At 38.3% G+C, this 23,596-nt stretch overlaps 1 protein-coding gene across 3 annotated transcripts in view; it reads left to right on the top strand.

Moving 5' to 3' along the window:
- Positions 1 to 23,596, top strand: part of ESF1 (ESF1 nucleolar pre-rRNA processing protein homolog) — a 70,118-nt gene that overhangs the window by 16,353 nt on the left and 30,169 nt on the right. For all 3 annotated transcript variants that reach the window (XM_023217838.2, XM_023217836.2, XM_023217837.2), the window contains 2 exons: positions 2,309 to 2,456; positions 8,065 to 8,226. In XM_023217838.2, coding sequence (XP_023073606.2) covers positions 2,309 to 2,456; positions 8,065 to 8,226 — 310 coding nt within the window. The remainder of the gene's footprint in view (positions 1 to 2,308; positions 2,457 to 8,064; positions 8,227 to 23,596) is intronic.

Raw genomic sequence — 23,596 nt, forward strand, 5'->3', positions numbered from 1 at the left:
AATACATCAGTTATTAATATCCTAGGGAATAAGAGGAAGTGGATAATAAATTACCTCGCAGCACAGTTAAACAAAACTAGTGAAGATTTAAAATAGGAGTACCTTTTTCTGCAGATATGATTCAAAACTGTAAAAAGAATTGATGTGGAATAATTAAGGTATAATAGATATCACATTAATGCTTTGTAGCAAATAGCCAAAAGGTTTTTGTCTATTGAAATAGTTTATTACTTAGGTGACTACCTTCTCCCTTTTCTTTTTTTTTTTTAAATACAAAGTCTTGCTCTGTCGCCCAGGCTGGAGTGCAGTGGCACGATCTCAGCTCACCGCAACCTCTGCCTCCTGGGTTCAAGTGATTCTCCTGCCTCAGCCTCCCCAGTAGCTGGGATTACAGGTGTGCACCACCACACCCGGCTAATTTTTGTATTTTTAGTAGAGACTGTGTTTCACCATCTTGGCCAGGCTGATCTTGAACTCCTGAGCTCAGGTGATCCTCCCCCCTCTGCCTCCCAAAGTGCTGGGATTACAAGTGTGAGCCACTGTGCCTGGCTCCTTCTCCCTTTTCTTTTCTTTTTTTGGAGACTGAGTCTCACTGTGTCACCCAGGCTGGAGTACAGTGGCACAATCCTGGCTCACTGCAACCTCCGCCTCCCAGGTTCAAGTGATTCTCCTGTCTCAGCCTCCCAAGTAGCTGGTATTACAGGGGCACGCCACCACGCCCAGCTAATTTTGTATATTTAGTAGAGACGGGGTTTAACCATGTTAGTCAGGCCAATCTCAAACTTCTGATCTCTGGTGAGCCACCCGCCTTGGCCTCCCTTCTCCCTTTTCTTTCTTCCAATAACCCTTCTGTTCACAGCTGTACTCTGCAATAGCCCCACTAGCTTCCCTCTGCTTTTCCTGTGTGATAAATCACCAGGCTTCTCTGAGGAGGGACTGGTAGCAGAGAGAATAGCTGTATCTGTCACCTGCTGTGCTGTGGTGGGCACTCTATGGCATTGATTAGTTACTGGGTGTAGTAAAACTCTACCATTACATAGTAAGCAAAGTCTAAAAAATTCAGTCACATGAAATTAAAGTCATGTTATTTTCAGGACCAAAATAATGATCAGGGCCAGCCTGTCCAGCCAGCCAGTGTAGAGTTCCTGGGTCCTGGCTGTATCATCAACATCTGTCCTAGTGCCAGCAGTGGTTTGGTGGTTATCTGCTCAGGCTTAATTATCAGAATAGGGATCATTTCTGAATCCTATGACTAGCTGGAATTTCTGAGACAGGTGGCAGTGATTTTAAGGATCTCGATTAATTGCTGTCTCTTGCTATCCTTGTCTGGGGAGATTGGCCTGAGGGGAATAAACAAAAACCAAGGACGTGGGATCTATCCTATGATGAAGATAAAATATCTAGCAGGGCCTTATATGAGAATAGGGGCTATGTAGAGGACAGGAGCCAGTCATCACCACATCAGTCATGTCCTAGATGAATTCATGTATCATGGAGGTTTAAGCTATTTCCAACTAATAGATGCTTTTCTCATCAGTGGTTCTTAATCTTTTTTTTTAAATGGACCCCACTGAGTTTGTGTTGTTTTTTTAACAGATTTCATATAGTTTGCAGATCTCCTGAAATCTTAGAACTCCAGTTGAAAAACATGTTTTCACTAATTCATAATGTTAACTTTTTTTTTTTTTGAGATGGAGTTTTGCTCTTGTTGCCCAGGCTGGAGTGCAATGGCGTGATCTCAGCTCACTGCAACCTCTGCCTCCTGAGTAGCTGGGATTACAGGGCTCCTGATTCTCCTGCCTCAGCCTTCCTAAGTAGCTGGGATTACAGGCACCCGCCACCACGCCCGGCTAATTTGTGGTGTTTTTAGTAGAGATGGAGTTTCACCATGTTGGCCAGGCTGGTCTCAAACTGCTCACCTCAGGTGATCCACCCGCCTTGGCCTCCCAAAGTGGTGGGATTACAAGTGTGAGACATCATGCCTGGCCCATAATGTTAACTCTTTTACCAATACATTTTCTTAGTTTTTTTTTGCCGTAATTCATTTATACACTGGTTAATTTTTACTGCCAGTAATGGAGTATCCTGTAGATAGCAGAGAATTGGGAGAAGGTACAAATTAATAGAAATGGTTCCCTTTTCACAAATAGAATACTATTTATTAATCATATCATTCATGTATTTGTTTTAATGTGTCTTAGCTTCTAACTTACTGTTAAACATCCAGGTTAATAGTATATATTCTTTAACAAGTTTGAGTTGACATTTCCATTTTTGTGTGTTATTTTTTCTTATTCGTTGGTGAAAGGTGGAAATCACTTGGGATGAAACTGATCATGAAAGAATTACAATGCTCAACAGGAAGTTTAAAAAGGAGGAGCTTTTGGACATGGATTTTCAAGCCTACTTAGCTTCCTCTAGTGAAGACGAAGAGGAGATAGAAGAGGAGCTACAAGGTATTGTTAATCTTTTAGTGACCATTAATGGACATAGGTCTTTGGCAGTAGCTTTACAGGGAAGGCCAAATTCTGTCTGCAAATATGCTCACATGCACAGTATTATATATACCTGTAGATAGTGATTGATTTAAAAACAATATCTTTTCTTTGCCTGAATTTCTTTAACTATAAACATTTTGTTTAAAATCCCAACCTAACCAAGCATGGCCTTCTAGACTTGTCCTAATGCATGTGGTTGCACAGTTTCCTAGTAAACCAGTAAAACAATCTTTTAGGCACCCCCCCCACCCATTTACCTTTTTAAAAATAAGAGCATCATTTAGATTGATTAAATATTTTTACAGTCCATGTTTTCAACTAGTTAAAAAGTAGACTCTCTGTTTCTATAATTATTCCTTTGACTGCTTTTAAAGTTTTCTCTTTCTTTTTGTCTTTCTGCAATTTTAGTATGGTAAGTATAAGAGTAGATTTCTTTTTGTTTATGGAGCTTAAGGTTTGTTGTTGGGTTTTATTTATTTGTGGAGTGGTATCTTTCTTCAGTTTTGGAATATTCTCAGCCATTATGTTTTCAGGTGTTCTTTCTTTATCCTTTTAGGACATCAACTAAATACATGTTAGAGCTCGTCATTATATCTTGCCTATCTCTACCTTTATGTTTTTAATCTGTTGTCTCTGTACTGCGTTCTGGATATTTTCTTCTGACCTATCTTCCAGATCACCAATTGTCTTTTCAACAGTGTTAAATCTGCTGATAGACCTCTCCATTGAGTTCTTAATCTTGGTTGTTACATTTTTTACTTACGGAGGTTGTATTTGGCTATATTTCAAGTCAGAAACACTACTTTTTATATTTTTTACTCATAGTCTCTGATAGTTTTAATATTTCATGTATTTTCAGGTTGGTGTCTTATTTTACAAGGTATTTCTCTCTTGTTTACTTGTGTGCCTAGTGAACTTTGTGTGTTACTTTGATATTTGAAGTTAGGGTATCTTTGATCAGAGAATAATTTACTTTGGTTGGTTTAGAACCACATTTCTCCAAATGTTAAGACTTAGGTTCTCTGGCTTCTGCAGGTGATTAAAGTCTGTATGAGGGCTGGTTTACTTCAAATTGACCATATCCCTGGGAGTATATCCCTCTGGGTGGCTGCTTAATATCAAGGTACTAATTGAAATTCACTCTTTCGTTTGGCCTTTAACTTTTGTCTTCTTGGTTCTGAAAGGCTGCTAAAACCACAGTTGAGTTTCATGGCTCTTTGTTCTGTGGATCAGGAAACAGGAAATGATCTCAGAGCAAAACAGGTCTTTAACCCTGGAGTCATCCCTCTAATATTCCCTTCTTTCTTGTTTTTGACATAGTAAGTCTTCTCTAACTTGACAGTTCTTTGAAACTTTTCTTTCTTTTTTTAACCTCTTTGAAGCTTTATAAAATATTTAATCCAATTTAATTCCAACTTAATGTCTTCAGTGAAAGAATTAGTCTGAAGTACTTAGCTTGCTGTTAAGAAGTTCTCAAATTATCTTTGTCTTTATTCAAGTTGTTTTTGTTTTTTGAATACTGCTATGTCACCCAGGCTGGAGTGCAGCGGTACAATCTGGGCTCACTGTAACCTCTTCCTCCTGGGTTCAAGCGATTCTCCTGGCTCAGCCTCCTGAGTAGCTGGGACTGCGGGTGCTTGCCACCATGCCTGGGTAATTTTTGTATTTTTAGTAGAGATGGGGTTTCACCATGTTGGCCAGGCTGGTCTCGAACTCCTGACCTCAAGCGATCAACCTGCCTCAGCTTCCCAAAGTGCTGGGATTATAGGCATGAGCCTCTACTCCTGGCCTTTTTTTTTCTTTTCTTTTAAATGCTTGAAATGATTAATGGTGTACAATTGACTCTTGAACAACACGGGTTTGAACTGTGTGGGTTCACTTATACATGGGTTTTCTTCTGCGGTTGGCACCCATGAAACTATAAGGCCAGCCCCTCTTCCTGCTCCTCCTTAGCCTACCCAGTGTGATGATGACACTGAGGATGAAGACCTTTACAATGATCCACTTCCATGTAATGCATAGGAAATATATTTCTCTTCCTTACGATTTTCTTAGTACCATTTTATTTTCTCTAGTTTATTATAAGAATACAGTGTATAATACATATACAAAATATGTGTTAACTGACTGTATTATTTGTAAGGCTTCCACTGCACCGTAGACTATTAGTTAAGTTTTGGGAGAATCAAAAGATACATGTGGATTTTCTGCTGTGCCTGGAGTTAGCACCTCTAACCTCCATATTGTTCAAGAATCAGCTGTACTTTTAAATATATATGCTCTTTGCTTAAAATAGCTCACTTTGTGGAAATAAAGCCACAAAACCCTTTTTCCCTGTTTGATCTGTCTCTGGAAATTGGTTGCCTGGTTGTAATTTCATGTCAACTTTTGGTTGATACTATCTGCCTAATACCTTCACATCTTCATTCTTCTTATCTAATAGAAGAATTCCCAATCATGAACAATTATAAGTAAGAGATTTAATGCTGACAGAAAGTGAAGAACCCGTAAATGTTAAACGTAGATATAAGTATTTTAAATTAGCAAGAATGAATATTCTCTAATTTGTGGCTTAACATTTTTCATAGCTTTTTTGTTTTCCTTTTTTGTATGTATTATTTTTATAGCCTAAATGTCAAATTAAATAAATCCTAAAATGTTTCTTTAGTATGACCATAGTGCGGTTAAACGTTGAGTTTCCGAGATCCCGTGATTGGTCTATCACTGTTTCTTTTAGATTCCTGAAGACAGTGCTTCATTTTTCTAAGCTTTTCATAAAATACTACTCTTTAACAGTATGGAAAATCATGTTTAATCATTCTGGTTTCTTTGTTCAGACATCTCATATTAATACAACCACATAATTGCTTAAGTATTTAATACTCTTTGCAAATGTGTATTTGCAATGGGAGTTAAGTTGGGCGCAAAGGGCCTCACATTTTTTTTAAGGCCTTAGTGGCAGATGCTTGTTAATTTTTTTTGGCGTTCCAAATAACTGGATGACCATTTTATTTTTTTATTGTTCACAGAACAGCTGAGTCATTTCTTCAATTATCCTCTGTCTATGTCTTTTCTCCTCATAGATATGGAGAAAGACATAATAATTTATCAGTATTTCTTTTTTATTTGTATGCCTATATGGGCATTTAGAACTTTTCTGAAAATTCTGAATAGTTTTTCTTCACATCAGCTGTAAAATAAAGGAAAAAAAGATAACTGTTTATGTACACTTGTGAAGATTGGATACAAGTTGTTCAAGTAGATTTCTGTTTTGGGAGAACCGAACTAAATTTTAAAATGACATTTTTGACATGAGGGCAGCTAATATTGTGAATAAATAAGCAATAATTTGTTAATATATTCTTATTAAGAGCTTGGGCTCTGCTGGTTTCAGTTCCTAACTTCACTGTACATAGGTTAGGTTTACTAAAGCCCCTATATCTTTCTTCCATAGCTGTGAAATGAGGATCTAATAGTACCAGGCTTATGATTGGAAAGACTGAAATTATGTACCTTGTATCTTGTATATTTATTTCTGAAATCTTTAATAAATAGGCTGGGCGCGGCGGCTCACGCCTGTAATCCCAACACTTTGGGAGGCCGAGGCGGGCGGATCATGAGGTCAGGAGATGGAGACCATGCTGGCTAACACGGTGAAACCCCACTCTACTAAAAATACAAAAAAATTACCCCGGCGTGGTGACGGACGCTGTAGTCCCACCTACTCGGGAGGCTGAGGCAGGAGAATGGTGTGAACCTGGGAGGCGGAGCTTGCAGTGAGCTGAGATTGTGCCACTGCACTCCAGCCTGGGCGACAGAGTGAGACTCCATCTCAAAAAAAAAAAAAAAAGAAATTTAATAAATAATGGCTTTTTGTTTGAGATACACCAAGTTTTTTTAAAGCATGTATTTTTCTTCTGTATTTTAATTGATTACAAATTTACTATAATCTGTAATTTTGTACCTCTCATAGATACATCAGCATATTTGAATGCTTTAAAGCTACTGAATGTTTCTGGTTATTGTTTATAAGAGAGCATAGCAGGGTGGCTTACTGTTAGAATTATTATTTTTTCACTCCTGATATAGTATTAAGGCTTTCACAAACTATTGTCCTTCAATTGGGAAAAAACAGAGCTACATGACCTACCCCACATTTTAGAGCTTCAGAATGCAAAATTTCAGTACTGGAAAAAGATCAGTTTAAAGTAAGCCATCAGAGACTTACCACTAAAATTTCAACCTGGAAGGAGCTTGCTTCTAATTATGTTTTCAGAAGTAAGCTTTTAATAGAAAGAAATACTTTGCCATTTGTTAATGTGTTCCTGATGTTTTATCCATTGAATTACGGGATACATGACAGAATTCCAGCCAACATTATTATTGTGGCACAAAGCACAAACAGGAAAAAAATGAATTTCAGCTGTTTGAATGAAAATAAAAGTGTGACAGGATGGAAAGAATGTCCTGGACCATTTTTTATTTATTTTAAGAAAAAAAAAAATGTATACATATAGAAATATTTACGTAACCAGTTTTTTTCCATATCACCTTTTTAAGATATAAGGACATTGATTATATGAACTTGCTGAAAAAAGAAAAAATAAATGACTTTTAAAAATTAAAAAAGATACAAGGACAATCTGTTGACACTGATGTTTCCCAGCTAAATGCTTAATAATGTCAGACATTTTTGGTGAGCAGTTAGCCATAGGTTATAGAGGAGAGGGACTTCATTATTCTGCTAGTAGGGTTTCCTTTACTTGAGACAGTCAGTTCAGTAAGTCTGTATGTTTTGCATTAAAACCCAGGTTTCTGATTTGTTTTTGATTTGGAGACTTGCAGTGGAAATGTAGAACAAACTTTTTGGTGTATTTTTTTTCTTGGGTATTTGTTGCCTGTGAATTTTACACTGTTTCTTTGTATTTTAATTATTTTTATAGAACTAGGAAGTGCAAATGTGAATATTTTTCCACACAGTGAAATTAATTGAAGTAACTCCTAATTCATTTTTATTCTTAATATATTAATGAGATCGTTGGAGTAAGCGTGCTTACTCAAAAATGGAAAGGTTCCAATATTCTTAGGTTTGGATTATAAACAACTGCCTTTATCTCTTCTCTTCAGTCTGAATAGCTGAATCTGCAAACCAAATTCATCCCAACAGTGTTCAGCCTACATTTATTCAGCATAACATTTTAAAGCCACTGTGCTGGATAGTGGAGGACATAAAGAGGGATAAAATGCCATCTTCATTATCTTGCAACTTACAGGAAAGAGAAGCCCAAAGATGTTATGTGACTGCAGAGTTATTATCCAATATAAATTTTAATGAAAAGGGGGAATTCCCAAGCGTACTACTGTGACAGTGCAAATTTATATTGCAACTGATTTTTATTCTACATGAGACCCTAAGGTCTTTCATTTAATTTTCAGAAATTTAAGTCTGATTTTGGTATCCTATGGTCTTAGCAGCATCTCTTAGAAGAGAGTGACCATAAGATCTGAAGGCTAGAGTTAGAAGTGAATTGTTTCTGTGTATTAAGTGAACTTTTCTTTTCATCAGGTGATGATGGAGTCAATGTAGAAGAAGATGGGAAAACAAAGAAAAGTCAGAAGGATGATGATGAACAAATTGCTAAATACAGGCAGCTCTTGCAGGTTATTCAAGAGAAAGAAAAGAAAGGCAAAGAAAATGACATGGAAATGGAAATTAAATGGGTTCCAGGTAAGAATTAGTTACTAAATGTTTTCTCTTTTTCCAATTTCAGTATGTTGAGTACATTTTAAATATGAAGGAGCTGGAAATGTCTTGGTGAGGACCTTAACATCGTATTTGCATACACCATTTAACGAACTTACTGACTAGCATTTTAGACTCTTACCAGCTTATTCTTAATTGGTTTCTTTGATTTACTAACTAAAATTATTCCTGTTCATTTATCAGAGTAGCCTTTCCTAGGTTTGAGCCTGTATTCTCAAGATATAGAAACTTGAATCCAGGCACCATGTATTCTAAAGTTATTACACTTCTTTTGAATATGTTTAATTCTTTTTTTTTTTTTTGAGACAGAGTCTCACTCTGTCGCCCGGGCTGGAATGCAGTGGCCGGATCTCAGCTCACTGCAAGCTCCGCCTCCCGGGTTCACGCCATTCTCCTGCCTCAGCCTCCCGAGTAGCTGGGACTACAGGCGCCCGCCACCTAGCTCGGCTAGTTTTTTGTATTTTTTAGTAGAGACGGGGTTTCACCGTGTTAGCCAGGATGGTCTCGATCTCCTGACCTCGTGATCTGCCCATCTCGGCCTCCCAAAGTGCTGGGATTACAGGCTTGAGCCACCACGCCCGGCCTGTTTAATTCTTAAGTGACCTTTTCTTCCATAACCCCCAATAGTCCTTAATTCATGAGGTTTCCCTAACACAAAATATGTAGTACATAGTCTTCCATCTTCAGTCTTGCTGCAAATAGTCAAAGAAATATAGCATAGTAGAGTAAAATAATACTAATACAAAACTAATTACAACCATGTCAAAGCTAAGATAAAAGCTGGGATAAATGAGATCATTCTCTAGTAAACAGCAGTTGCCCCTTTTTCATGGTTTCACTTTCTGCAGTTTGTTACCCAGTATAGTGCAATAAGATACTTTGAAAGAGAAAGAGGAAGAGAGATTATATTCATATAACCTTTATTACAGTATAATTGTTCTATTTTATTGTTGGTGTTATTTATCTCTTACTGTGCCTAATTTATAAGTTAAACCTTATCATAGCTATAGATGTACAGGAAAAAACACACCATCTATAGGGTTCAGTACTATCCACGGTTTCAGACATTCACTATGGGTCATGGAATGTATCCTCCTCAGATAGTGGGGGACTACTGTACACATTGTTTTCAACAGTGCTGGGCAAATCAGCATGGACTTTTGCAGCCAATACTGTTTTTGTAGATTACTGCTGTTTATATTATATATATGTATAACTTTTAAAACCAGATATATTTTTGGATAAGGGTTCAGTTCTTTAGCCTGTATTAGTCTCTAGGAGAAAGAGTACTAACCAGTTATAGGAATACCATTGCTTAAAACTTAAAAGTGTTCTGTTATCAATTCCATTTTTATAAGTAGCATGCTTTTGTAGTGGAAATAAAACATTTTTTTACATGGGTTTTTATTTGAAAAAAATTAGTGTATTTTGATATTTGAGGATTGACTGGCTGTTGTAGTAAATTTGCTAGGGTGGACACTGGCTATTGTAGTAAATTTGCTAGGATGGTCTGCTGCATATTCCTACAGGAATGAAGTGCTGTGTTGCAACCCATTTGTTTTAAATGTTTGGCTTTTGCAGGAAGTGGTGATGAGAACAAATGAAGTTTACTGTTGTATCATATGACAAGTGGTTGGGAGAACTCAATTGATTTGGCCTGGAGAGGAAAAGTCTAAAAAGTGATTTTAACAACTATTTTTAAATACTTGCAGAATATGTAAATGGAGACTTAATCTCTTTTATTACCTCACAGGTTAGCAGTACTGCCACTGGATAAAAGTTGAAGGAAGGTAGATTTTAATGTAATAATATAAAGAGGAATTATCTATGTTATTAGAATTATCTCACAAAAGAACTGAAGGCTGCTTTAAGGGGTTGAGCTCTCTGTGTCAGTAAATCTCCACAATAAGGCTACATAATCATACCACTCAGAGATGTCTGTGAAGAAATATTTTACTTGAGTCCCTTGACTTTACGATTCCAAGAAATGTTGAATTCTGTCTTTTAAGTTGAATACATTGTAGTTTAATTCTAATCTTAGAATGAGCTTACTGAATATATTTTAATATGAGCATTTTTAAATTGAAGTGTTCAGTTGTCTGTTTGAGAAAGCAGATCTAAAATAAACTGGATTGAAGTGTTCTATAGCAAATATTTCAGAAATATATAATGCCAGTTATAAGGTACAGATATATGATATAGGTTCCCACACTAAGTGGACCACATCTAGATTGCATCTTTATTAACATAATTATGAGACTGGGCACAGTGGCTCACGCCTGTAATCCCAGCACTTTTGGAGGCCAAGGTGTGTGGATTACTTGAGCCTCAGATGTTTGAGACCAGCCTGAGTAGCATGGCAAAACCGTTCCATCTCTACAAAAAAATACAAAAATTAGCTGGGCGTGGTGGCGCACGCCTGTAGTCTCAGCTGCTGGGGAGGCTGAGGTGGGAGGATCACCTGAGCTCAGGGAGGTTGAGGCTGCAGTTAGCTATGATCATGCTACTGCACTCCAGCCTAGGCAATAGAATGAGACCCTGTCTCAAACAAACAAACAAAACATAGTTACGTAGGGCAAATACCTAAAAGTGGTATTTACACCTGTCATCTGTAACTGGAAAATATAAGCAATGCTTACGTTTCCTGGGATAAACCCCAACTTGGTTGTGATACCTTATCTTTTTGTATATTTGTAGCTTAATTTAGTATTATTTTATTTAAAATATTTGTACTTGTGGCAAAAAGGAATATGATCTGTAGTTTTCATTCTTGTATTGGTTTTTGGTATTAGGGTAATGTTGACCTTATGAAGTGAAAATGTAAAATGAAAAGTATCATCTGTAATTCCACTATCCTAATTCAACCACTGGTTAAGAAGATTACAGTTTAATTTACCATTTCTCTGTTGTTGAATATTTGATTAGGTTTCTAATCTTTCACTATAGTGGACCTACAACATTAAAAAAAAAAAACAGGACAGATCTCAAACCCTAAAATATCAAGCTTTTCTTAAATCTCTTCATTTTCATCAGCAGCCAAGTAATTGGCTTGCTTTTTCAGGGCCTTTTAATTTTAAAAACTTTTGAAACAAAGGTGTGTTGTTCGTCTCTTCCAGCCTAAAAATGTTTCCAAGCATGCCAGGACTAGTAGAGAACAACCAGGCCACAATGAGAAGCTGGTGCTAGTATTCAGGCTTAACTCACCAGTTAGTTACGTGACTTCCTTGCTCACACAGCAACTTTACATGTGCTGTAGATCAACCTGTGGTTCTCTCACAAGCTGTTAAAATTACCAGTGTCAAAACCTCAAATGTTAAATCTCAGATGCCAAGTATCTGGGATGTTATAAATAACCTATAACTTTTTCCATATTTTGAATTATTTTCTTAGGATGGTTTCCCAGAAATGGAATTACTAAGAAAGGGCAGAATACTTTTTGTGTCTTTAAGTTATTGCCAAATTGCTTTCTGAAAGTGTTGTACCAGCTTATAATACCTTCAACAATCAGTAAGAGTGTCAGTTTCACGGAATTATCATCAACATTGGATATATATTTTTTACTTTTAATTGAATAGGGGAAAATTGACATTTTAATGTATGATGAGTTTTCAAAAGTCTTAAACTGTAATATTTTGAAGGCCCCTAATGGGGTATTGGTACATGTACGCATGCACATACAAGTGTAAAGGGCTTTTCTGTGTGAGATATATATATATATATATATACACACACACACACACACACACACACGATCATTGAACAGTCTTTCTGTGCCTCAGTTTATTCGTATGGAATTTGGAACAAATAATACCTTTTTTGCTTAGAGATACTTATAAACGTTATAAACAACAAAGTACTTTCATGACGTGTGTATTTCAGTGAATTTATGTCTTAAGAAATGTTTGTTTTTGGTAACGTTACCCTGAACCTCAGGACTTTTTTGATGTTATACTTTAGTAAACCACAGAGGGTCAGTGTGAGATTATACCATATCATTCACTGGTTCTGTAGCTTGAATCTCCAAAATATTAATCTCTTCAGGAAAATAAGTGCTCTTAATCACTAACGTTTGTTATGGTTTTGTTTGATTTTTCCAAAGAAATTCTAGTTTAGACTATTTAAACTTTCTACCTTTTTACGTTGGGTTATACAGTATAGTACATGAGGAGTTTAATTTCTTTTAAGGGTGAGTGTTAAGGGAACTGATAACAGGTTCATGGGTATAACAACTGGAATGAGCTACTCTTTTTATCAATATTTTAGTTCCTATGGAAATGTAATAATACAGTTTTATTAATTAAGATTACAAATAAGTAAAAATGTTGAATTATAGAATTTTTAAAGAAAGTTAGTCTTAATTATTTTGATGTATGTGGAGCTATATTTCCTATCTCAATGCATTGCTAAAGGTATCCTGCCAGCTTAACTAATGGGTAGATAAGGTGATGCATATAATTAGCCAGTTGGGCCTTCATCAGGGAATATACCTTGTTGGGGAATTTGTAATACATGTGTAAATGAAGTGTAGTCAGTTTTCTCTCTTTATATAACTTCCCCTGTATTAATAGTCCAGTTAATCTACGTAATATTTTTTGTAGATAATACAAGCTGAATATAAACTATATGTGAAATTCCATCCAGAAATAAACAAATAATGCCATGTTTGTTTGTTTATAATCTTAAAATATTAAATATGATGAAAGTCCTGTTTTTCTTAGCTATCTCTGGCTTCATAGATACTAGTGAAATGGATAGCTGGTCTTTTTTCTACTCAGCATTCTCCAGAACCCCAACTTCCCTTCATTACTCCATCAAGTACTTACTGAACACCTACTCTGTGCCAGGAATTATTCTATACACTGTGTGAACAAAACATAAAATTCCCTGAACTCGCAGATCTTATAATTTGGTGAAGGAGAGACCAAACAGGTGACAGATATATGAGAAACATATTTGACCAGGATCTAAAGGAAGTAGAGGTCAGGGAGTGATCCTGGCCCAGGAAGACTGTGTGAGCAGAGGAAGTAGCAAAGGAGTATCCTTGAAGCTATACTTTGTCTCTTATGTTTGAGGAATCCAAGGAGAACAGTGTGACTAGAGTGGAGGAGAGAAGTAACTGAGATCAGAGAGGTAGTTTGGAACCAGACATGAAGACCTTGTAGGCTATTATAAAGACATGAATTTCTGTGGCTGAGATGAGAAACCACTGGAGAGTTTTGATCTCAGGATCAGTCAAATCTGACTTTTGTGTTTAACAGGATCACTCTTGCTGCTATAGATAAGTAGATTTAAGAGGGGGGCAAGGACCAAATTGGGGAGATCAATCAAATAGCTGTTGGAGTAATTTTCAGATAATGAAGCTTGTGGATGGAACATGTTTGCAAGGGAGCATCAAGAATTCTTTTTTTTTTTTTTCCATACATTGAGCTCAAGATGCCCATTGATACCTAAACAGACATGTCAAGGAATCAGTTGGGTATACAGTTAAGAGTACAGGGCTGGCTGGGCGCGGTGGCTCAAGCCTGTAATCCCAGCACTTTGGGAGGCCGAGACGGGCGGATCACGAGGTCAGGAGATCGAGACCATCCTGGCTAACACAGTGAAACCCCGTCTCTACTAAAAAAATACAAAAATCTAGCCGGGTGAGGTGGCGGGCGCCTGTAGTCCCAGCTACTCAGGAGGCTGAGGCAGGAGAATGGCGGGAACCTGGGAGGTGGAGCTTGCAGTGAGCTGAGATCCGGCCACTGCACTCCAGCCTGGGTGATAGAGCGAGACTCCGTCTCAACAAAAAAAAAAAAAAAAAAAAAAAGAGTACAGGGCTGGTGGAGATACAAATTACAGAATCTTCATTGCATAAATCTCTGAAAGTGAATAAGAACAACCAGGTAGTGAGTATAGGTTAAAAAAAAAAAAAAAAAAAAAAAAGGTTCAAAGGCTGATCCTTGGAGCACTCTGGCTTCTAGAGGTAGAGGACTTGAGCCTGAACCATTCCGAGCAGCTGGAGAGGCTATCAGAGAAGCAGGAGGAAATTCAGAATTGTGGGGCATTCAGCCTGCCAATAAAGTAGGCATTTCAGTGAGAATATGGGTCAATAAAATGCAGACTGAGAATGACCATTGAATTTAGCAGTGTGAAGCTCACTGGTGATATTGAATGGTTTTTGTGGGATGATGGGGAATGAAAGTGAGTAGTATGGTTTGAAGGAAGAATGGGAAGAAAGGAATTGGAGACAGTAAGTACAGGCAACTCTTTTACTAAAGTATTTGATAGAAAGTTGCAGGCACTATGACACTTTAAAAAAAAAGCACTTCAAAATGTAACTTCCAAAAACTAAGACATGCTTCCATTACAAGCATGATGCCACTTTCACTCCAAGGGAATTGTTAGTCTCAGATTACTAGAGAGATTAACTTATGCCTAGTGGTCCATTATTGAAATGCTAAGCATGTGGAAGTTACTTATATCCTACTGCTCAAGGTTTGATTGCAAAAATTCAAAAAATTGCAACCACAGGCATAAATGGGTTAAAATGAAAAGATTGGAGCTAGTGGTAGAAGAGTAGGATGCTTGGAAAGTAGGGTTGTGGTGGGATTGCAACTTTGGGTAATCAATCACATGGTCTGTTTACAATCCTGGCAGTGAATTTCTAAGATGGGGTAGAGTGTAGAACCATAGGAGAGGAGGTCAGTGAACTGTGAGGCCAAAGGATCATCCGTGTGGATACTGAAGTCACCAAGAATTATGACAGGAGTATTGGAAAGAGTGGCAGTAAGCTAAAATTAAAATGAGGAGAGCAACTGCGGTCATTAGATATCTACATCAGGTTCTGGAAGAATTTGCTTACAAAAAAGATATCTACAATAAGGAAGAGTGTAGTCTATCTAGTACAGCCTGAAAACATGATATTCAGAGTGGAGGCATTGGGGAGGAGGGCCAGTCAGTGGATGGGAATTGGCAGTGAGTCGCAGGGACAGTGGGAGAGAAAAATTCATCTCCTAAAAGAGAGAGAGGGGAAGCAGTGTCCTCAGAAGAGAGCTAAGTTTTAGTGAAACTCCAGTGAGCAGATAAATGGGTAAGGGGGCTTTTGTTAATAACTAATGACTGACTGATTAACTGATTAGTGAGTAGAATGGCTTTAGTCATTGAGGATGTTCAGCATTGTTTTGGGAAAAGGAATGATTTGGAAATTGTAAACTTCGTGTGGTGGCAGATGTAAATATGAATAAAGGGATTTTGAGATTAGTTTTGATGGTCTTAAAGCTTTAATAGTGGTAGGGATGTGAATGTCATTGGGATATCTTGTCAGGAGCACACAGAGTTCTAGAATACTTACTCTTGGGAAGGAGGCATGGAAGCCAGAAAACTAGAGGTGCCTCTTACTGTCCCTTGCTGGCAAGGACTTTCCTTACTGTCTCACACAGCAAGAGGAGTCTCTTTTTGACTCCTGTTCCTTGGGCGTGGAGTAGGGACGTAGCTCTTCCTTTGTTATGCTTTTTCCTCCTCCACTCTTCACAGTTGTAATTTCATTTTTATTCTGGTATCTGCTTTCTATCATTTGTCTTGCCCCGCCACATTTATTTTATCTCCATTTCTCTGTTCAGTTGTTCCACTGAGTAGCTTAAACAGAGACATCAATGACATGCGTATATGGCCATTGTATTATTCATTCTTTTTATTTAGAAGTAAAAATGTTTTTGAATTAGTTGGGCATTCATTTTGTTAGGCAGCCCAGTTTCAATCATTTTAATTTTTAGACGTCTCAAAACCTGTTCACTGTTTAGTTTTGGCTCCATTTTCATTTATTACCAATGTACTCATTATTTGAAATACATTCACAAATTTTTTTTTGGTCAGAACTTTTAAAATAACCAGATGTTTAAAATGTTGAATCGAGTATAGGAGAGGGCATTAAATGGAAAACCTGAACTTAAAATAGCTAAAAGAATTTGTAGTTTGCCTCAGATTTTGGTGGTTGGGAGGAAACCAAGTCACAGTGCACTCTTATAACTTGTAAGAAGTCACAGAGCTAGTAAGTGGCTAGAATTTTAAAACCTAAGCGTGAGCTCCTTCCTTGAATCATCCAGTTAACAGATTGACTCTGAAGAGTTTGTAAGGCAATAAGCTATAACTTCATACTGTGCAGAAAATATTGGAGTCATGTTTGAAATGTATAATAAAAATGAGAAGCAGTTAGAGTTATCTAAAAATGATGCTAATACAGTTCCTCCATATGATTGCTGCTTATTTTCTCAGTGTTCTTGAATTATTTGGTAGACTGTTTTCTCTCTTAATAATATTGATTTTTATTTTATTTTATTTTATTTATTTATTTTTCGAGACCTTCCTCTGTCGCCCGGGCGGGAGTGCAGGGGCGCTATCTCGGCTCGCTGCAACCTCCGCCTCTCAGGTTCAAGTGGTTCTCCTGCCTCAGCCTCGGAAGTAGCTGGGACTACAGGCATGGGCCACTATGCCCAGCTAATTTCTGTATTTTTTGTAGAGATGGGGTTTCACCATGTTTATTGGCTGGGATGGTCTCGATCTCTTGACCTTGTGATCCACCCGCCTTGGCCTCACAAAGTGCTGGGATTACAGGCGTGAGCCACCATGCCCAGCCTTGTTTTATTTTATAAGGCAATGTCTTATGAAGTTTCAGGTTAATTGATCTGGTTCCCTCCCACATCCCCCCACAGGAATCCAGTTAAAATGTGTAAATCAGCAAGATCCTCTGGTTGCAAAGATCTAGGATGATTCTGTTAATATAGTCCTTCCCGCTGTTTGCATATGTAGCCACTGTTTCTAGACCATACTGTTAATACCTTTTTTTTTTTTTAATAACTGTGCCTTAAACTTGCAGTCTGCCCCAAGTGAGCTCAAGAAAAGAAAACCTGTCACGTGTTTTGTTTTCCCATAGCCCACAGCTATGCTGATTTGTTTGAAGTTACGAATTCTTTGGTCTGAAAAGCAAAACTTTTGCTATTCTATTTGTGGTGGTCCTTCATCATTCTATCTGTATTCTAACTGCCTGGCTAGTAAGCTGTCACTTTTCATTGCACGTGTTCCATGTGTTATTTTGACAGAACTCAATCATACTACTTGCTTTAATAGTTTCATTATTGCAAAATTGAAAAGTTGGGCCCTGATGTTATGCTATAGGTTCTTCATAAAGTTTTGCTAAATGGATAACATAGTAACCTTTTATTACATTTTCTCACAGATACGTTTTTGAGTATAGCATCTTTGTATCTCTTCTCAGTGTTATTTATTTATTTATCTTTTTAAGAGACAAGGTCTTGTTCTGTTGCCCAGGCTGAAATGCAGTGGTTCAGTCATGACTCATTGTTACCCGGAACACATGGGCTCAAGCGATCCTCCTACCTCAGCCTCCCAGGCATCTAGGGCCACAAGTGTGTGCCACCATGTCTACCTAGTTCATTTTTTATTTTTTGTAGAGCCAGGCTCTTACTACGTTGCTCAGGCTGGCCTCAAAATCCTGTTCTCCCTCCTTGGGCTCCCAAAGCGCTGGAATTACAGACATGAGCCACCATGCCCTGCTTTTTGAAAGCATTGTATTAATTTGTTGTGCCAACTGGAGAACTTTCTATCGTTTAACTTTTGAAAGCTCAGAAATACCGATAAAATTATATACAAAATAAAATCTAATTTCTACCATAGTTTCAGGTTTTGGAGCCAAGTAAAGGATAGGGCGTAAGTACTTTACTTTTTTGTTTGTTTGTTTCAAGAGGGAGTCTTGCTCTGTCGCCCAGGCTGGAGTGTAGTGGAGCTGTCTTGGCTCACTGCAACCTCTCCCTCCCGCGTTCGAGCGATTCTCCTGCCTCAGCCTCCTGAGTAGCTGGTACTACAGGCACACGCCACCACACCCAGCTAATTTTTATTTATTTATTTTTTTTGTAGAGATGGGATTTTACCAAGTTAGCCAGGCTGGTCTCGAACTCCTGACCTCAGGTGATCCACCCACCTTGGCCTTCCCAAGTGCTGGGATTACAGGCGTGAGCCACAGGGCCCAGCCTGGATAGGGCATAAGTAACTTTTCTGTAGATCTTTGGTTTGATACAAAATTTAATCTCACTCTGGGACCATATTGCCATTTTGTGTCCCCTGAAAGATTTGTAACCTTTCTCAGTGTCTTTTCAGTTAGACTGTTATAGACAGTTGTTCACTGTATTCAATATGCAATGGTAATTTTTGGCATTGAGGTCTGTGGTGAAGCCAGTAAAACCTCCTGTGGCTTGAACTGGTGGCTGGGCAAACTGAATCTGCTGGTTTTATGTGGGAGTGAGAGGGTACTTTCCTTCCTCAATTTAATCTTCACTGAGGGTGGGTGGTGGGATAGCTGTCATCAAATAGCTATCAAAAGATATACCTGGCTGGGCATGGTGTCTCATGCCTGTAATCCCAGCACTTTGGGAGGACAAGGTGGGCAGATCACCTGAGGTCAGAAGTTAGAGACCAGACTGGCCAACATGGTGAAACCCCGTCTCTACTAAAAATACCAAAAATTAGCCAGGCGTGGTGGCTCGTGCCTATAGTCCGAGCTACTTGGGAGGCTGAGGCAGGAGAATCTCTTGAACCCTGGCAAGTGGAGGTTGCAGTGGCCCGAGATCATGCTGCTATACTCCAGCCTGGGTGACAGAGCAAGACCCATCTCAAAAACAATTAAAAAATAAAATACATAAAAAAGATATATCCTTAGCTCAGTCTACTCATTCAGTGATGTGGAAAACTTTTATCTGTAAAATTCTTTAGCATGACCTTGAAAACCTGATCCTGTGTGTACCCAAAGATGAGTAACCACTGAGTTCCCATTGGTGTTTGGAATGATGTGCTTTCGTAGTAAATTGAAGCATACACTTTGGAGGTATATGCATTCCTAATAATTTGAAGTCTGGGCTGGGTGCGGTGGCGCACACCTGTAATCCCAGCACTTTGGGAGGCCAAGGTGGGTGGATCACAACATGGTGAAACCCTGTCGCTACAAAAATACAAAAAAAAAAAAAAAATTAACCTGGCATGATGGCAGGTGCCTGTAATCTAAGCTACTCGGGAGGCTGAGGCGGGAGAATCAGTTGAACCCAGGAGGTGTAGGTTGCAGTGAGCTGAGATCATGCCGTTGCACTCCAACCTGGGCAACAGAGCAAGACTCCATCTCAAAAAAATAATAATCGCAAGTCTGTCTCTGTAGGACTTAACCACACTTTTCCTAAGCATTGTCAGCTTAGAGTGTCATAAAACATATTTTGTTTTAGGATCCCATTGCTGTAAACGGGAATTTTAAAAATTTAATTCTTAGATGCATAATTTTGATCCAGAAGAATTACATTTTAAAATATCCTTTGAGGGGCTGGGCGCAGTGACTCACGCCTGTAATCCCAGCACTTTGGGAGGCCGAAGGGGGCAGATCATGAGGTCAGGAGATCAAGACCATCGTGGCTAACTTGGTGAAACCCCGTCTCTACTAAAAATACAAAAAAAATTAGCCGGGCATGGTGGCGGGTGCATGTAGTCCCAGCTACTTGCGAGGCTGAGGCAGGAGCATGGCATGAACCCGGGAGCGGAGGTTTCAGTGAGCCGAGATCACGCCACTGCACTCCAGCCTTAGGGACAGAGCAAGACTCCGTCTCAAAGAAAAACAAAAAAAAAGATCCTTTGAGGGAGGAAGGGGAAGTTTGCACTTACTGGTTGCCTGTGCTGCATCAGGAACTATTCTGGATGCTTCACACACAATATTACATTAAGTTATTCAAGGTGGTTAGTACCCCATTTGCAGAAGAGAAAACTGAGGCATAGACTTGCTTAAGGTCATAAAACTAGGAGACAGAAGAACTGTCACAGATTTTTAGTAGATTCTGTCATCAGAGAATTGATAAGAATAGAAATAGAGCTTTATAAGACAAGCTGTGGAAAATGCAGTCATACCCTGTATAACAACATTTCAGTCAACAGTGGACTGCATATACAACAGTGGTCCCATGGTCCCATAAGAGTTATAGTACAGCTGAAAAGTTCTCATCAACTAGTGCTGTCATAATGTTTTTGCACAACACATTGCCTTTTTTATGTTTACATACACAAATACTACTGTTGTGTTCCAGTTGCCTACAGCATTCAGTACAGTAACATGTTGTATAGGTTTATAGCCTAGGAGCAATAGGTGATACGTATAACCTAGATGTGTAATAACCTATAACATCTAGGTTTGTGTAAGTATACTGTCTTATGATGTTCACACAATGATAGAAAGGTATAACATTAGCCTGGATGTGTAGTAAGCTATACACCATCTAGGTTTGTGTAAGTATACTCTGTTTTAATGTTTGCACAACAATAAAAATGCCTAACACATTTCTCAGAAAGTGTTCCATCATTAGCTGACATGTGACTGTATTGAAGTCCTAAATTTTAATATTATTTTGATTCTCTATTACCCTCATTCTATATTTTCTCTCTCTCTCTCTCTCTGGTTTTTTTTTTTTTTTTTTTTTGAGACAAAGTCTCGCTCTGTCACCAGGCTGCAGCGCAGTGGCACCATCTCGGCTCACTACAACCTCCACTTCCCAGGTTCAAGCAATTCTTCTGCCTCTGCGTCAGCCTCACGGGTAGCTGGGACAATAGGTGCCACGCCTATCTAATTTTTGTACTTTTAGTAGAGACGGGGTTTCCCCATTTTGGCCAGGATGGTCTGTCTCTGTCTCTTGACCTCGTGATCTGCCTGCCTCAGCCTCCCAAAATGCTAGGATTACAGGCATGAGGCACTGCGCCCTGCCCTTTTTTTTTTTTTTTTTTTTTTTTTAATATACAACTCATTTTTCTCCGGTATACTCTTTCAAATAGTGTGTAAAGGACACTGCCAGTGAAGTAGGCAGTTAATTACAAATACAAAAGTTGAAAGAGTAAACCTTAAAGGATCACTCTATTTCAAGGATTCCCAATCAGCCTACCACCAGTGGATGACAAATTAGCCGCAATCTTGATGCTTTCATCCTTAGGCCCACCAGAGCCCCTGGGCTGTTTTCTTCTCTGGTTGCTTCCTCCATTTTCTCTGTCATGGTGTACAGACATTGTCATTGTGTCTACCATGTAGGAAAATGTTTGGGAAGGTACTGCTTTCTTAGTAGTTATTTGGAAAGTCTTTTTAAAAGTAGAGGAATTATGGTTAACTTATATAAACTCACTCTAATAAATATGGAAGAAAATATTTAGATTACAACAAGAAAAATCAAGTTTGAATTTAGTTGTGACTGTTATAAATGTTCTTAAATATTTGAATGCTAGGGAAATTGAAGTGTTTATCATTTCCTTTTGTTTTTTATAACAAAGAAGTTTTTGAAATTGACTTAGAAATGCTGTTTTGGTTGTACCCCAGCCTCAGTATATCCTTCTATATTCATAGCTTCCGTGGACAGGAAACTTCCAAGGAGGAAAACGATTAGGCACCCGAGTTTACAGGTGGATTTTTCAAATGCAATCTGTAGGGCCTGCTTATAATGAAATTTGGGATAGCGTTAACAGTTTATTGTGATTATGGAAAGAGCATAGAGGCCTTGAAGTCGGAAAATTTAGGTTTAAGTTATCATTTTTGATGGGGATTAACTGACAAAGAGGCAGGTGAAAGCTGTTTAGCACACAGTTGTCAAAGGGTAAACATTCTTTTACTGTCTTTTTAAAAATGTTTATGCTTCATTGTGAGGAAAAAGTCATAAAGAAATACAATATATATGTATATATTTGTATATTAAAATGTGTATTTACAGTTTAAAGAAAAATAAAATGGACTGGGCGTGGTGTCTCACATCTGTAATCCCAACACTTTGGGAGGCCAAGGCAGGTAGATCACTTGAGGCCAAGAGTTCAAGAGCAGCCTGGCCAACATGGTGAAACCCCCATCTCTAATAAAAATGCAGAAGTTAGCCAGGCATAGTGGCGTACACCTATAATCCCAGCTACTCAGGTGGCTGAGGCATGAGAATCTCTTGAGCCTGGGAGGCGGAGGTTGCAGTGATCTGAAATCATGCTACTACATTCCAGTTTGGGTGACAGAGCGAGACTCTGTCTCAAATAATAATAATAAAAATAAAATGAACACATGTAGCCACAGACATTACCAGTGTCTGCAGTCCTCTGTGTGACTTCCCAGTTATGTGTTAATCATTCTTTTTCTTTTCTATGTAGTTTTACCACAGATACATCTATCCCTAAATAGTCTATATGTAGTTTTGTTAATTTTGAACTTTATAAAAGCATCCTCTGTGTATTCTTGTCATTTGCCTTTTTAAAATGTAAACATTCTGGGCCAGGCATCATGGCTCATGCCTATAATCCGAGCACTTTAGGAGGCTGAGGTGGGCACATCACCTGAGGTCAGGAGTTTGAGACCATCCTGGCCAGCATGGTGAAACTCCGTCTTTACTAAAAAAATACAAAAGTTAGCTGGGTTTGGTGGCAGACGCCAGTAATTCCAGCCACTTGGGAGGCTGAGGCAGGAGACCCACTTGAAACTGGGAAGGGGAGGTTGCAGTGAGCCAAAATCGCACCATTACACTCCAGCCTGGGCCACAGAGCAACACACCATCTCTAAAAAATAAAAAATAAAATTAAACATTCTGTTTTTGAGAGTTAGCCATATCCATATATGTGCATATGGTTCATTCATTTTCATGGCTACAGAGAATTCCATTGTATAACTATATCACAATGTATCTGTTCTATTGCTAATTATTATACTTTATTTCGGTCATGAAACCGTGCCTTTATGAATATTCTTGGACTTATCACGAAGATATGCATGGAATTTCTTGGATATATGTAGAATTTCTTGGTTGTAACATGCTCATAATTACCTCTACTAGGTCATGCCAAAGTGTTTTCCCAAATGCTTGTGCCATCTTATACTCTCATCAGTAGCATGAGTTCCCATAACTCTTTATCCTTACCTTTAACTGATATTATCAGGCTTTTTCTTTTTTGCCATTTGAGTACGTAAGTAATGGTGTCTCATGGTTTTAGTATGTGTATTCCCAGATATTGAGAGTTCCTACTATGTACCAGACTCTATGTTTTTGTCATGGAGTATTGAACAGAATAGACAAAGGTCCAGGCCTTCAATGGGCTCTGCATTCTATTGTGTGTGGTCTGGGGAGGAAGAGAAGTTAGTAAGCAAATAGGCAAAATATATGCTATCTCAGGTGGTGATTAAAGCTTGTGGAAACAAAAGCCTAAAGCCTACATGGGGAATAAGAAGTTAATGGTTGGGAGTGAGTAGCAATTTAAATTGGACAGTCAGGGAAGGCTTCACCGAGACAGTGACACTTTAACAAAG

The sequence above is a fragment of the Piliocolobus tephrosceles genome, chromosome 20, assembly GCF_002776525.5.
Source record: "Piliocolobus tephrosceles isolate RC106 chromosome 20, ASM277652v3, whole genome shotgun sequence".
NCBI classification, from domain to species: Eukaryota; Metazoa; Chordata; class Mammalia; order Primates; family Cercopithecidae; genus Piliocolobus; species Piliocolobus tephrosceles.